The 15,363-nt window shown below is 37.9% G+C and overlaps 1 protein-coding gene and 1 long non-coding RNA gene across 51 annotated transcripts in view; one reads left to right on the top strand and one right to left on the bottom strand.

Moving 5' to 3' along the window:
* The first annotated feature begins 3,543 nt into the window (after window positions 1-3,543).
* On the top strand, window positions 3,544-3,940 carry LOC116705276 (uncharacterized). Its single transcript, XR_004335890.1, has 2 exons — window positions 3,544-3,656; window positions 3,860-3,940. It is a non-coding gene; the product is annotated as an uncharacterized LOC116705276 (long non-coding RNA).
* A 153-nt stretch (window positions 3,941-4,093) lies between these two features.
* Window positions 4,094-15,363, bottom strand: part of camk2g2 (calcium/calmodulin-dependent protein kinase (CaM kinase) II gamma 2) — a 60,277-nt gene continuing 49,007 nt past the window's right edge. For 14 of the 50 annotated variants that reach the window (XM_032541312.1, XM_032541318.1, XM_032541329.1 and 11 more), the window contains 5 exons: window positions 14,189-14,234; window positions 8,625-8,700; window positions 8,319-8,413; window positions 7,278-7,529; window positions 4,094-5,718 (listed from right to left, as the gene is read on the bottom strand). In XM_032541312.1, the coding sequence (XP_032397203.1) occupies window positions 7,297-7,529; window positions 8,319-8,413; window positions 8,625-8,700; window positions 14,189-14,234 (450 nt within the window). In that variant the 3' untranslated portion in view covers window positions 4,094-5,718; window positions 7,278-7,296. Of the gene's footprint in view, window positions 5,719-7,272; window positions 7,530-8,318; window positions 8,414-8,624; window positions 8,701-10,974; window positions 11,101-11,490; window positions 11,596-14,179; window positions 14,235-15,363 lie in introns of all 50 variants that reach the window. The other 36 variants (XM_032541309.1, XM_032541317.1, XM_032541328.1 and 33 more) reach the window with 6 other exon arrangements.

Below are 15,363 nucleotides of genomic sequence, written 5' to 3'. Positions count from 1 at the left end.
AGACTTTCAAAAAAAAATTAACAATTTGAAGGCGCCCCCCTGCATTGACTCTGAGGACCAGATCTCTGCTTTAATATATGAGGGTCAACCTTTTATACATTTTAAAAATGGGTCATCCCCCCCCCCCCGCATAATCTTCCACATAAGACATTATTTTTCTTGATAGAGCTGGACCATATGGTTAATTAATGTACATAAGAATATTTTTTTCAATACTGTTAATTTATCACATAGGTGCATGAAAAATCCCATGTTAAAATCATTGAAAACAATGTTGAATACATTTAACGGTATTCCAGTGTCTTACATTTAAAACAATAAAAAGCTTTTTCATTCAAATTTGCTTATATTTATGGATATATTTAGACATTCAAATTCTATATATAAATTAAATTCCTTTTGAACGTTTCCCAAACATATCAGTATATTGTGTTTTTAGCTGTCATTGTTCACCCACAGTATTGGATATTTTGATTCAGGAGATTTTTAAGCTGCAACATGAGAGAAACTGACACTAGTATTGAAATGCCATTTTTTTAAATAAATACTCTTTGTCCAATAATAACAAGGCTATGAAGAACAAACATCCAACACTTTATAGTTTTGTAATGTATGTTTATTAACTGTATGGTCATGCAAAAAAATCCAGCATCCAATTGAAACTCAGAGTATAGACACATGTAGCCCCCTTTAATATAAGGTTACATTGCAAGAAATTTACTTCCATACAAGCTAAAGCTTTTTGCTTATCATTTATGCATTTAATTGTGAGACTTGATTTCGATATCTCAGACGGAGCCATTTCATAACCTCAAGGATGCAAGTAACAGATTTCAATTTCTTTATCAAATAACAGTGAAAAATTACCAGAAAGTAGACATGCATATTTCTTCCATTTTTAGAACTGCATATATAGTGTTGCTTTTTAAGGTTGTGTTTTTTTTTTTTATTAGCCATTTGAAGGATCTTCACCCCCCCCAAGTTCAGTCCATTTTATTCTAACATATAAGACATTTGCCAGAGTATTTTAACTATGGAATTTACAAAAGTTTATATGAAGCACAGCGACTTACTGTAAATAGTTTGAATTAGATTTGTTTTGTAGGTTGTAGCAGCGATCGGCCCAATGTTTTCTGTCTTAAGGTAGTTTTTATATTTGGTCACGCATCCTATTTACATCAGTGAGACTCAAAAGTCGATACCCTGTCATGTTTACTATGGATCTCTATGCCACTTCAGCTGAAGCAGGGAGGTCACTCTACAGAAGCAAAGACGGGCTATTTCAATCATTTAAGCAAATGAACACCTGATATATTATTTCAGAATATTTAATATTTAAATGTAAATGCTACTGTATTCATAACATTGAACTATTGAATCCATCTACTAAAATGTGTTTGTATTTGTAAAGGGTAATTTTAAAGTGGTGCAATCTTTTTTCTTTTCTTTTTTATATCAAAAAGTAAAAATGAAAGAAAATCAAGTGACCAAAACTGGACTGGTGAAATTAAAAAAAGTCTGAGATGAAAAACTCTTTAGCCTTTCATGTTATATTTTGTCAGTCACATAATCCAAGAAAATACATGCAAAAGTAAAGTATTTCACTGCAATAAATCCAGAAACTATTTTGCAATAATTAACATTCACGATAAGGAGACGTCGACAAAAATACAACAGTGGTTCCCAACCTGGGGTCGGGACCCTTCTGAAGAGGTCACAAGATAAATCAGAGGTAATTAAAGATGCCCTGTGGAGTCTTCTTGTAAACAAAGTTTCTGTTTTACATTCAGTGTTACTGACCAAAAAACACTGTTTGTGTTCGTATGGTCTCACAAATGTCTTGAATGATTTCCTATTTGCTAGCAAGTAAACTTCTTTACTGCCACAGTGCTGCACTTCTTGGTCGTGTTATTACAATCTGTAGATCACTGTAATGTGAAATTGGCAGGAATGTGTATTGCTTTATGGCGCTGCTGTTGGTCAAGACCTCCGCAGGGTACGTTTTTATCAGGATAGGAAAATAATCTTGCCTTTTTTTCATTGTGAAACGTGTGTTAACTTTACCTCTTCATCAATCCCTGCGTGTGATGAGCAGCCGCAAGTAGATGCTGCCGGATTTTAAGGGGTCATGGACACAAAAGGTTGGGAATCACTGTTATGCATCTAACTGTAAAAAGATCAAAGTATGAGCGGGATCACTTTACCAGCTGCCTAATTCTTGAGGTAAAATATGTCAATTCTGAATCTAGTGTCATGGCAAGAAAAGCACAGTTGAAACTAATATTTTTGATGGCTCTGTTCCATTAACTTTCCCAGAATGCCATACTAGAAAGCATTGCCCTGGAACTAGCAGCCTTTATTAATGTCATTGTTTACAATTGGGCTTCTTCTACTACATGTCAAAATGTTTGATGTGAAGATCTTTTTTGTTTGTCTTCACATCGACGATCCAATTTTAACTTGATCCAACTGTCCAAATACTTTGGCAAACTTGACTATGCAGCCGGTTATTTCCTCAGAGCAGTTCCCCTTTTAAAAAAAAAAAAAAAGATTTTGTCAGATTGGTGGCGTCAACAAACAACTGGACCAGTGCCTACAGCACAAACAGATTTACTTGCAGCCATAAAAACTTAGTTTCAGTAATGGTTTCACAACGCATTGTCGTCATGGTGCAAAAAGTGTATGTGTGTGGCCCCCCCCCACACAGTTTTCATGGCATGTCAGATATGTCACAGCACTCAGAAAAAAGCACAGGCGGTTGATACAGTAGGATGGGTCTCACATATGATTACCTTTTCTTTTTTAAATTTACTCGACTGTCCGTGAGCGTTCAAAGACACAGTGATGATTATGATTTGAAGAATCATCGTGACAACCAGCAACAGCCTAAGTAGAGCGTGAGTTACTATGGAGAAGCGTAGCATAGAGACAGGACAACCCTCCGCTGGTGAAAGGTCACACACTCAGGGGCCCAATCCTAAAGTGACGACGAAGGACTAAAAACTCAGACTTAATTGATCTCAGGTGCTAAGTCAGTGTGTGCGTGAGGCCACAAGAGCTCAGATAGGTATACATGGGATTGGGACAGAACTTCACGAGATCACATGTTACTATGGCAACGTTTAAGAAGAAAAGCTGTTGCTGACACTTGCCGGTTTGGGAATTTTCATTTTTAAGTGTTTTGCTTTCCACACGGCGAAGGCACGGGAGACGGATGGCTTGTTTTACAAGTTGGACAACAGTTCCGTTCGTGTGTCGTGCCGTTCCCTATGGTCTCGGCGGTAAACAACGCTTTGAACTGTGGGTAATTCCCTTTGGTGAAGTCAGCATTGATGCAGACTCACGGAAAGGGTTCGATAAGTGTGTACTTAAACACACTTAAACCTTCCCACCCTTTAAATTTGACATTGGGACAACCCTAAGCCCTTATGAATTTAGCGTGAACGTGCACCAAAGTCCGGGAGTCCGGACTTTAGGATTGGGCCACTGTGAAAAAAGTGCTGCAAAGTTTAACCAATGACAAGAAGATACATCGTCTTTTAATGGGGGGGGAAAAAATTGATCTCATGTTCCTTTGATGTTGTGAGTTCTAATGTAGTTAGCACAGGTGTGTATTAAGTGTTTTGTCTTAATATTTTCTGTGTGTGTGTGTGTGTGTGTGTGTGTGTGTGTGTGTGTGTGTGTGTGTGTGTGTGTTTGTGTTTGTGTGTGTGTGTGTGTGTGTGTGTGTGTGTGTGTGTGTGTGTGTGTGTGTGTGTGTGTGTGTGTGTGTGTGTGTGTGTGTGTGTGTGTGTGTGTGTGTGTGTGGTGTGTGTGTGTGGTGTGTGTGTGGGTGGTGTGTGTGTGTGTGTGTGTGTAGGGAAACAGGCAGTAAAAGGGTTGTGGCAGTCTCCGCCTCAATTAATTACAACCCCTAATTATTTTTTTGTTATAGTTCTGGCTAAAACAGTTGATAAAAACATCAAAACACTAACGACAACATTTACTACAGAAACTGTGAAAAAGGACCAAAGCCATTGATGGCCATCAGCAAAGGTCCCACAGCCCTCCAGCCAGCATAGCCCTTTTCCCATTATTTATTTATTTTAATGTTTTTGTCCAATCCCTCGGCTGCATTCCCTTTAACATGCTTTCACACAGATGTACAGCAAGCCAAGACAGACAACATACAAATTTCAAGAACACAATCAGAACAAGAGACAGGAATATGGGTGACATCATCATCATCATCATCATCATCATCATCACACGACGTGGTGCTACAAGGACAGTAATGGGGCTGGTTAGCGAAGGATGTGGAGAGTATACAGTAAGACGCAGGAATGATTGAAGTAAGAGGGGCAGAGGTAGGGTGGACGGGAAAGATTTTGGCGAGCGTAACCTGAAGTTGCAGAAAGATTCACTCCCTTAGAAGAATGAGCACAACAGCATTGAGTCGTAAATGTCTGCAAAAACAGTACAGGCCATTAGATATTTGAAATATGTCACACTTCACATCAAAAATACACAAGAACAGATAAAAAGGTAAAAAGTTGGCGTGAGAGTGTGTCCGTGCTTTCAGATTAGGTAGCTCGGAGACGTGAGGAGCTTCAGACTTTGACCCATGGCGCCTCTCAGTGTTCGTCTCCAAACACTGCAGGGCAGACAGATGGAGGCCCTCTGCAACTTCAGGATGAGCTGGCCTGGACGATTGTTGTCTAAAGCTCAAGAGAGGTTCAACCCTAATGGCTGGAGCACAGAGACCTTGAGTATGTGTGTGCGTGCATGCATGCATGCATGCATGGTGTGTGAGTAGTTGTTATATACACCCCAAGACCTCAAAACAGAAACAAAATACCCATTCATGCTTAAATCCCCTCCCTACACCCTAAAAGTAAATGTTTCCCCCTACTCCTATATAAATATCTATTTATACACAATTATATTAAATAAAATACCCCTTTTGATTAAAAATGACTTTTTCAAAACAATACTTTGAAACACATCATTCAGGTAAAAACAGCTTAACACAATAGAAAAACAAAACAAAAGGTCCCTTCAGTAACTAATCATTTCTAGAAAACAGTGTACAGATCTTCAAACCTGACACTTAAACTTGGATGTTAAATTCTGATATTACAGTAAGACATTTGTTGCTCCTGTGCCCATAAATCCAACCCACAGCTGTGAACTGTAAAACAATACTTTTATTAAAGTAGATATTCTGCTGCTCTCTCAAAACAAAACAAAAAAGCTAATCTTTTTTAGATATTATACTTGTTGCCCCCAGTTCTGTGTTCACTATGTATGTGAAGTGTATTTGATTTCTGTTATATATTATATATGTACTTGTTTTTTTAAACAGGTTTAATACTTTTCCAGCAGACCAAACAAAGATGGGGAAAATAAAGGCCATGGGAGACAATGACCAGGACAGCATCACCCCTGTGTAGCCACCAGAAACATGCACCATCTGCAGGAAGGGGCTGACATCAGCCGAGCGCCATCGTCACCTAGCTAGAGTTGGACTGGATTGGTGTTGGTCGGTCATTCAGTCAAGCTTTGAAATATGTATTGTTGTTTTTTTTGTTTTTTTTACTTTTTGTTTTTTTTATTTATGTATTTTCCCCACTTTTCAGTTTTTTACAACTTTCCAAGCAGCCTCTTCCTGGCCAGGATGCAGGCACCGGTCCGACCACGGAGAATAATGCTCCAAACAGCTTTAGAGTTCAGGCAAAGCTGGAGACGGAAGAATGCAACGGTTAGTGTGGAAACTCAATTAGCCTTGGTCTGCAGACAGCCATGCAGATGATTTAGGTTTTATGTGTTGAGGTTTTGAGATATCCATCTCTGAGATTTTCTGCCCTTACTCTAATTCAGGTGACTGGAATTGTGTTTGTGATGTTCAAAGCTTAACACATGACTTAACATAAAAATGTAGCAGCAATGTGATTAAAAAGTCATGTCATTGTATATTATGTCATATATATATATATCATAAAGTTATAGTATGTCACAGAGATGGGGACTCGAGTTGAAACTGACTCAAGTCGCACACACAGCGACTTGAGACTTGTCCTCAAAAGACTTCAGACTGAAATGTTATGTATTTCATTAATGTTACACTGGGTTTGAGAGTCTGGGGATGTGCTGACTTACAGGATTTTACAAGCTGTCAATAGTTGTAGACACAGTGCACATTACATGGTTGTGCTCTGTAAGTGAAAAATGGGTTAGTTCTTCTTGCTAATACTTTTAACAATATTTTCCTGACCCTACGTAACATTCTGTAAGCATTTATCCAGTACTTCTCTCAGAGCCATGTGGTTCCAGATGGGGTTTGTTGCACATAAAATTGTTAGATATGTCATACAGATCCTAGTACTAGATAGATAAGCATTTTAAGTTGGTCAGTTTAAAATATATAGAAAGTTTAAGCACTGAAACATTTGAAGGTTGTGCTATCCCGACACTTGGAGAATCATCAAGTATGTTATTTACTATCATAAGGAAGTTAACTGCAGTGTGTTAACATTTTTTGGGAACTTACAGTATATTTCACAATTGTGTTTTGCCTTTAGCTACAATGTGATGTTTTGTAGTTTGTACTATGGGATGTTAATTATGGCGCTGTCAGGTATACCATTTTCTGTATTTGATGGCCCCACAGAGCCTGCACAGCAGTAGGCAAGATCTGTCATTTTGATTCAGCAACAGAGAAGCGAGTTCTTTCTTTTTTAGTTCGTCAATACTTGGGCTGTACTGTATGTTCATGCTACAAGGCAAAATACAGTTAACTCTTGAAAGTAAAAACAATCTTGATTTTTCATATTGCAATAGCCATTATATACCAAACAACTATTTAAAGCTAATACTGTATGCTAATACATTAAGAAGTCACATATTACATGCTTTAAATTCCTTATATAGCTTCATTTTCTTACCATGTACCGACTGTCTACGATAAATAAAAAATAAGTTCCTTCTATATAGATATGCATTGTTCTAAGCAGCCTGGATGGAACACAGCAGGTGATATAACACTCATTATAGCCACAAGAGAATTGGACTTCTCTGGTATGTCAAAGAAGTTATTGTATTGTATGTTATAAAATGCTATTAAATAGCTATTGTATAGTACATTGTAACAATGTTACATGGTAGTACATAATGTCATTAAAATGTATATGCCAGCTCCCTAAATTGGCACAGAGTCATCAAAACGTTTAAAACCCCTGGTCTATCACAATCCTTGCATGCAGCAGGAGACGGTCAATAGTGAGGTGTTATTACCTTTCCTGGGCCTGGGTTGGCAATTCACTGCAGGGGTGCAGCCGGTGCTCCTGAGCAGTGGAAGTGCACGTTGAGCCATTTGGCCTCGCGGCGATGCCACACACGCGTCTCCTCTGACTGGCAGGAGCGTGGCCGGCCCTGGCTGTCCATGTACTGCGTCAGGCGGATGTAGGCAATGCAGGCAGCATCATCACCGATCAGATGTACGTGGGGGTTGAGGATGGTGGTGTGCACTGGCTTGCTGTTTTTACTCAGAACTGTGGGGATGGAAATGTGCAGGTCAGTTGTCAATGTGTAGCTTAGGAGCAAACTGTTAGATAACTGAGGGAAAAGTGAATTTATAAATGTATTTGAATAAAAGAATATTTTCATGTTTCATTATATCTCACTTATCATTTTACACACATTTCCTCCAAAATTCAGCATGACAGTAGGTGTGTTTGGAATCTCTCTCTATTTGATCTTTGAAGTTCTGTTTGAACTGCACAATACACATATGTAAAGGTGAATACACTGCAGGGTTTAATATGTTAATAGTCCTGCCACTCTGATACATTTACACCAAAGATTTCTAAAGAGATGAAAGAACAGATGCAACGATTAGTCAATTAATTTGCAAAAATTAAAGATAGTCTAACGTTTTTTAAGCTAAAAGGCCCCAAACTCACAGGGTTCAGCTTATCAAACGTGAATATTTGCAATATTTTCACCACCACCAAAGTTTCACATTGTTAATTCTTGTAGGCAGAGAAATCTATCTCCCTGTTTTGTTTGTATCATACATATGTGCACACAAGGATACGGTCCCACAAATGGTTTAACACTATTCCACTGATTAGGAGTTGGTGCCGTAAATACTTCTAAGAAACCTAGCAATGTGAGCAGTGAATAGGACCGCAAGCTAGAAAACATGGATGTAAACACAGCACAATTTAGGATATTACAAAGTAATACTACAGTTCTACTAGATTCAAAGAGACCAATCAAGCACTACAGTAAATTGATGAAGACTGCGTTACAAATACACACAACGCTGAGCAACTTACGGTTCTCAAAGTAGAACTTGTGGAAGTCCATGCCCTCCACCAGGTTTCCAAGGGCCTCTGGCTCAAAAGAAGTCAGTCCAGGGTCACAGATTCTCCTGTCAGAAGAGAAATAAAACCAGAGATAACCTTAAGAATTTATCCTGAAGTGAAGAATGTGGAGGACTAAGTACTGCTGAGTACATGACAGCTAATGAATGCACAGGAAAATGTAGTGACAAAAATACTCTCAAGGCAAAAATCTGCAAAAAGCCTCAAAAGGGCACTTAAAAGATAATGACTTGTATTGTTTACATTATGCAAACTTACGTGTAAGCCTCAAAATCCCCATTGTTGATAGCTTCAATCAACTGCTCTGTCATCTTTATTATCTCCTGTTTACGAGCTGAAAACATAGAGACAGAAAGAAATAGAGGGAAGACAACCAGAAGTTGTTAAAGATATTTGGAAGTTGAACATACAACTACTGCCATTTGAAACCTCTGACATTTGAATTAGGTTCTGGGCACTGCCTCTGGAAATAATGACAGTGACATTTATAGTCAGGAATTATAGACATACAACATGTTACATATAACATACACCAAAGATAACTGAATAAAAATTGCCTAATAGTCTTCACAAAAATATTATGTAAACTGCAGTTCAGTCTTCATAGAACCAGATCAAATCGATTTGTTGGGCCACAAGCACAACACTTTGTTTGGGGCAATAAATCATCTTCTCGTTTCTGTTTTCTGCAAACCCTCGCCGACATTTCGAGACAACCTTTAGGCAAGATTTGCATTGTCCCCAATGATCTGAGTGAGGTTTGTCAATGTCCATCAAGCATGCTTGAATTTGGCATTATTAATCAGTTAACACTGAAATTTCTTTTGTGTTCCCGAGCAACTATGCTCAACAAAAAAAAGTATCACCATGTACTTACCTAAATACTTGCTGTATTTTTATTGAAAATGTTTAAAAAGAGTCCTAAGATCACTCATTTAAAAATATTTAACACTATTCAATGCAATAACATATTTATTGGTAATAATGGTACATGAATTATCATGAATTCATGCATGACTTCATGTATGAAAAAGCATGAATTCATTCATGTAGTACTTCAAGAACTATAGGTAATGTACAAGGATTAATAGTATCTCATACATGACTTAATGCAGAAAAAAAATTAATACATCAATTAAGGTATTTTAATCCTCATGATTTCTGATTTATTAATGATGTTCATGTCTTCTTCTACAGGTAAATCTGTAGTTAAAGTGACAAGCTAAAGAAGCATTAGCATTGTACTCATGATTAACTAAACATTACTTCTTCATTCCTTCATCAAGTTTGTGGCCCTTCAAATAAAGTGCTGACCTGGTCCATATTTAACATTGATAAATAAGATATGATTAATGGTGGCATATGAAGCAATCATCTTTGTGACCCATTAAGTAAAATACAAAAAAAAAACATTTGTGCTGTTTCAGACACAAAATATCCTACTTGGATGGACCATTGTTCTCAAACATTACTGTTTACATGCCTTACATTGTTGTGAATAAAGCATTAATAAAAATGCATTTGCAGTATACTGTATTTTGTGTCTATGTAGTGACCTTAGTATAATTTTGCCAACCCACTACTTTAATTCTTAATAAATTTAATGTTGGACCAGGACAACACTTTATTTGAAGGGCCACAAACAAGATGAGGTTATTAAGAAGTTATGTATAGTTAACAATTCTTCAGAATATATGTACACTGCTGTGACTGGTCAGAACACATGACCATCATTTATAAATCAGAAACCATGAGGATTTAGATATCTTAATGGATGCATCAATTAACATATTGTTCCTGCATTAAACCATGCATGAGACACTATTACTCCGTGTACATTACTGATAGTTCATGAAGTACTACATTCATTAATTCATGCTTTTTAATGCATGACGTCATTCATGATAATTCATGTACCAATATTATAACGTGTTACCGATTCATCATACAGCAGACAATATGAATACTTTGAATTTATTTTTATTTTTTAAAACAATCAAAGCATGTTTTTTATAAGATTATGTCAAAGTTGTCACTTTTTGCTGGGAAATCATTTCTGTTCAGTAAACCCTCAAAAAGTTAAATTTATTTAAATTAAATAACTACATTTATTACTTATGAAAATGTCACCACAAACTGTACACATGCAAACAGTGAAACTTTTGCCGCTAACATCCTGGAAGGAAGCTACCTGTAATGTAGAAATGGCTCAATCAGTTTAAGCGCAACAAAGCATTTTAAAAGATATCACAAGTGAAAACACGCCCTAACAAATGGTTGAAACAGCTTCAACTAAGATGAACAGTCAACTCAAACACAGTGAAAGACAAAAAAACTTTCTCGGTACACACACAAACGTACACCAATGAAATCCAAATTCAGAGAATGTGGCAAAACATCACACCAGAAAAGCACATGCATACACTGTGCACATGCAGCTGCTGAGCCAGAAAAGCCAGCCAGCAAGTCCTTCACACCTGCATGTACCTCTGTGTTCGTAAGTCCTTACACCTTCTGCCATCGGGTGGCACAGAAAGGTAGAACCAACTGTATGAACACTGCTTCAGGAGCCTTTGCACAAGCACTGCACAACCTGCCTGGCACTTACTCTGCTGCAGGTTGCGGCTGATGCCTGCGTGGGGCGACAGAGCGGACTCTGGTTCAGGACAGGAGCTCTGAGCTGGACTGGTCTGAGGGACACTGGGGCTGCAAGTAGCCTCCTGCAGGGGACCAGCTGCAGGCAGGTACAGTCATCCCAGTGAAATAAAGTTATATTTAGCAAAGCTGAGACGCCATGTATATTAAATAAGTATTTACATGGAATTTAAAACAGTTTATTCTGAACTAAGGATATAGAAAAGTTATTGTAGAAAATTTGACTTGAGACACTCAAGTCAAATGTGTAGAGGAGGAACAATAGATAGCAGTCAGGTCTGGGTGCCAGTAGGTGGCAGCACAGGAGGGCAGAGGGGAACTTGTGCAGTAAGTTGTTGGGAAGAGAAACAGCCTTTTTAAATGGCAAAATGTCTTAACTTGCTTGTAGGGTAGATTTGTTTTTTGAAGAAAGGTCAGGACACAAAGGTCAGGGCTAAGAGTGGAATCAGGTAAACTGCTGCCGACTTACACGTGGGTGGGGCACAGTGAGGAGACAGGGTCTGTTCCTCTGTCGGGATGCACTGGCTTAACACGGCACTGTCTGTACCAGTAGACTCAGACTCAGGGGCAGCCACTGCCCCCATCCCAAGACAAACACAGATACAAACACACTGACAGGGAGCCTGAGAGGATGTTTATACAGTCTGGTACTAAGTGAATCTATCAATAGTTTATCATTTAATCAATTGTGTATGCTGTAACTGTTTTGATAATATATGAATCAAAACACCAAAGATTTGATAGTACCAGCTTTTTCAAATGTGGAGATTTGCTGCTTTTCTGTAATTTATAATAATAAACTTAGTATCTTTGGGTTTTGGACTGCTGCTGACTAACTACAAGAAGACATATTTTAAAACATCTCCTTGGGCTGTGGGAAATTATAATGGGCATTTTATTCTGACATTTTACGGACAAAACAATTTATTAAACAAAAAATATCAGCAGATTATGGAATCAATTGTTAATTGCAGCCCTAATCACAAATTCCCACAGCTTGGTGAGACATCTTCAAGTTGCTTGTCGTTGAGTTGTCTGAGCAAAATCCAAAAGTATTCAGTTTTAATTTACATAAAAATAAAGGAAAGCCACAAACCCTCACATTTAAGAAGACCTGAGACTAGATGTTTGCTTCACACTATCAAAGTTATTGTTCGTATTTTCCATCCACCAACTACTCAATTCAACTTATTACAACACACTAACCAGGGCACACAGATACCCTAGAGCAACCAACTGCACAAACACATACACAGACAGAAATGGTCAAAACCAGCTGATTCAGACACCAGAAAGTAAGAAACAAATAAGCAGGACAAGGCACACCTCTCAGGTCACTTCTGCTCTAAACTGAATAACTTCTAAGAAGCTTTAAGCACGAGCATCAACGTCACACGGAGATCAGTAGCCTGTTGCACTCGCTTTGTTGAAATGTACTGTAGTTTAGTTTGTAAACAGTGTGGGATTGAAAACAACATACACGTTAATTAGACTTAGGAGTTTAGATATAACTTAAAATGTGCACCATTTAGTTTAAACCACTTGATCTTACTATTGCTCCATTGTGGAAGCAAAGAGCTACTACCCCATACACATACAGTACATTTTAACTTCAATGTTGTTGATCAGTCAAAGACAACCAGATGTTAAAAGTCAAGTATTCGCCATTATTTGGAATATAGAACAGCAGAACATTGATTTTTTTTTTTAAGATGCATTAATTCCAAATACATTGCTTGATTGCCTTTAACAGACCCGAGTTCAGCAGATTAAACGTCACTCTTTACAACAAGGTTTGGTTTATTTAGTTATGTTGTAGTGTAAGCAGAGATTCTGCAACTGATCCAAGTGAGTTTAATGTGAAACTAACTATAGTTACAATTGAGTAGTTTGTGTCCATTTCCACTTAAATAACAGCTGGTGTAATAGGCTGCAAAAAACCTGTGAGCTGCAGATTTGTTGGTATGCAGTCAAAGAATATGTGACGTCCAGGCCAATTTCTTCTGTGCTTTATATTAGTGAACCTTTCCTGTGTTCACCTTTGTGTTAGAGGTAACTTCATTACAGTACATTCACATACCATATTATTTTATGCAAACAACTTAAATAATTAAGTGCATTCAACCTGACAGAAACATAGAGAGCAGCCTCTTGATTGCATGTCAGAGATGCCCCACTATAAGATCAGTGCTGGTAAACCCAGAGAAAGCTACCTTAAGTAACTGGATTAACTCTTTTCTGGAGGTAGCTCTGTCCTACTTAATTCACCTGAAAACATTGAAGGGTTATCCCCGAGCTAAAGGCGACTAATTAAAAGCGTAAGTGGCATGTTTACAGTGGATATAAAACGTCTACACACCCTTGTTAAAATGGCAGGTTTTTGTGATGTAAAAAAATTAAACAAAACTAATAATTTCAGAACTTTTTCCACCTTTATTGTGACCTATTACGTAAGCAATTCAATTGAAAAACAAACTGAAATCTTGAAGGGGGAAAAATAAAAAAAATAAAAGCGTACAATAACCTGGTTGCATAAGTGTGCACACCCTTAAACCAATACTTTGTTGAAGCACCTTTTGATTTTATTACAGCAGTCTTTTTGGGTAGGAGTCTATTAGCATGACACATCTTGATGTGGCAATATTTGCCCACTCTTCTTTGCAAAAGTGCTCTAAATCTGTCATATTGCGAGGACATCTCCTGTGCACAGCCCTCTTAAGATCACCCCACATTCCCCTTTGTCTATTTTTTAACATAACAAAAACCTGGCATTTTTACAGGGGTGTCTATACTTTTTATATCCACTGTATATGATGCACGCACTCCACAATGAAAGTGACGCAAAACAGGTTTGACTCTGGAGCTATTGAACTGTATGTAAATGGAGAAAAGAGCAAAAGTATATCCTTTGGGATGGTAGCACTGTAATCGGTCCCCATACATGCACAGTACAAAGTACATCTAACTCTTCCCCTCACATCTCTCTTTCCTGTGATGCTCAAAGGCATCTGTCTACTAAACTTACTTGATCTCCAAGCCTCAATTAGCCTAGATACTGTAATATCTTTCTATCTGATCTGGAGTTAAACACAGTGACAAAACCTAAACAACACATAAAGTAAAAAGGCATGCAGAGTAGGTGAAAGTTGGACAAGTACCTTTCCTACCTTTCATCTCCTCCTCTTCTGCATTATTACAGCTCTCTGTGGAGCCCTGTCACACAGAGAGAGATGGAAAGAGAAAGGAGTTGGAAAAAGAGAAAGATGGATGAGGGGAAAAAAGTTAAAAAACAAGCCAAATAATGTTTTAATGTGCAAGTGAAACGGGGCTAGAAGGCTTTGCACACTTTGCCGATACAGACACATAGACAACGTGGGTGACAGATGGACGGGTGGACGACTCCCTCCCAGGAGCACAAACCAGCTAGGACAGCAGCGAGGAGAAGTGCAGAGAGCCACACATATATGAGCAGCCAACGGTATGAGCAATTTGAAATTGTGTGACTGACTGTAACAGCAAGAAGTGCATGTTGGTGTGTAACTGCTTCTCAAGAGGAAGGAAGCCTTTGTGAGCAAAGTGTCAATTTGCAAGCTTGTACACCAACACAGCAGCACAAGCAGCATGGAAGTTGGTTCCAAGTTTAATAAAAAGTTGAGTTGAAGTTGAGTAGTTGAAGATATAGTTGTCAGTGTGCATGTGCTGCTGTTAAAGACGGTACATGTAGGATTTTCTCTTTTATATACATTTGAAATTAGCTGTGATGCTGTATAGACCTGAAGGGTACAACCAGAATATGTATGTAATATATTATTATTAAACATAATATTTGGCTTTTTATGCTTAAGTTTTCCCTTAAGCTTAAAAACTAAGCAAAGGCCACATATTTGTTTAAACCATCATCTAGTAACTACACTGATAAAGGGATGAGATGCGTCAAGATCTGTCTGATTCAGCTGAGCAGGTGACTGATTGATCAATCACATCATACGTCTGCTTTGCAGTAATTAGTAATTAATTAGAGCAGCATGTCGCAATGTCAGCAGTCTTTTAAATTGGGGAAATTCGAGACAAGATTAGAATAAATGAGTTAGTATTGACCAGTTGGACTTGACTTAATTACATTTTCATTTAAAACAATGCATTAAAGTGCTCATAAAATGCTCATTTTCAGGTTCATAATTTTATTTAGAGGTTATATCAGAATAGGTGTACATGGTTTAAACACCATATATTTGTTGTACTGCACATTGATGCAGCCGCTCTTTTCACCCTGTGTGTTGAGCTCTCTGTTTTAGCTACTGAGTGAGACACCACACTTCTGTTCCATCTTTGTTGGGAGTCG

Source organism: Etheostoma spectabile, chromosome 17, assembly GCF_008692095.1.
Source record: "Etheostoma spectabile isolate EspeVRDwgs_2016 chromosome 17, UIUC_Espe_1.0, whole genome shotgun sequence".
Lineage (NCBI taxonomy): Eukaryota > Metazoa > Chordata > Actinopteri > Perciformes > Percidae > Etheostoma > Etheostoma spectabile.
Note: the sequence above shows the minus strand (reverse complement) of the source record. Positions and strands in the feature narration are given on the sequence as shown.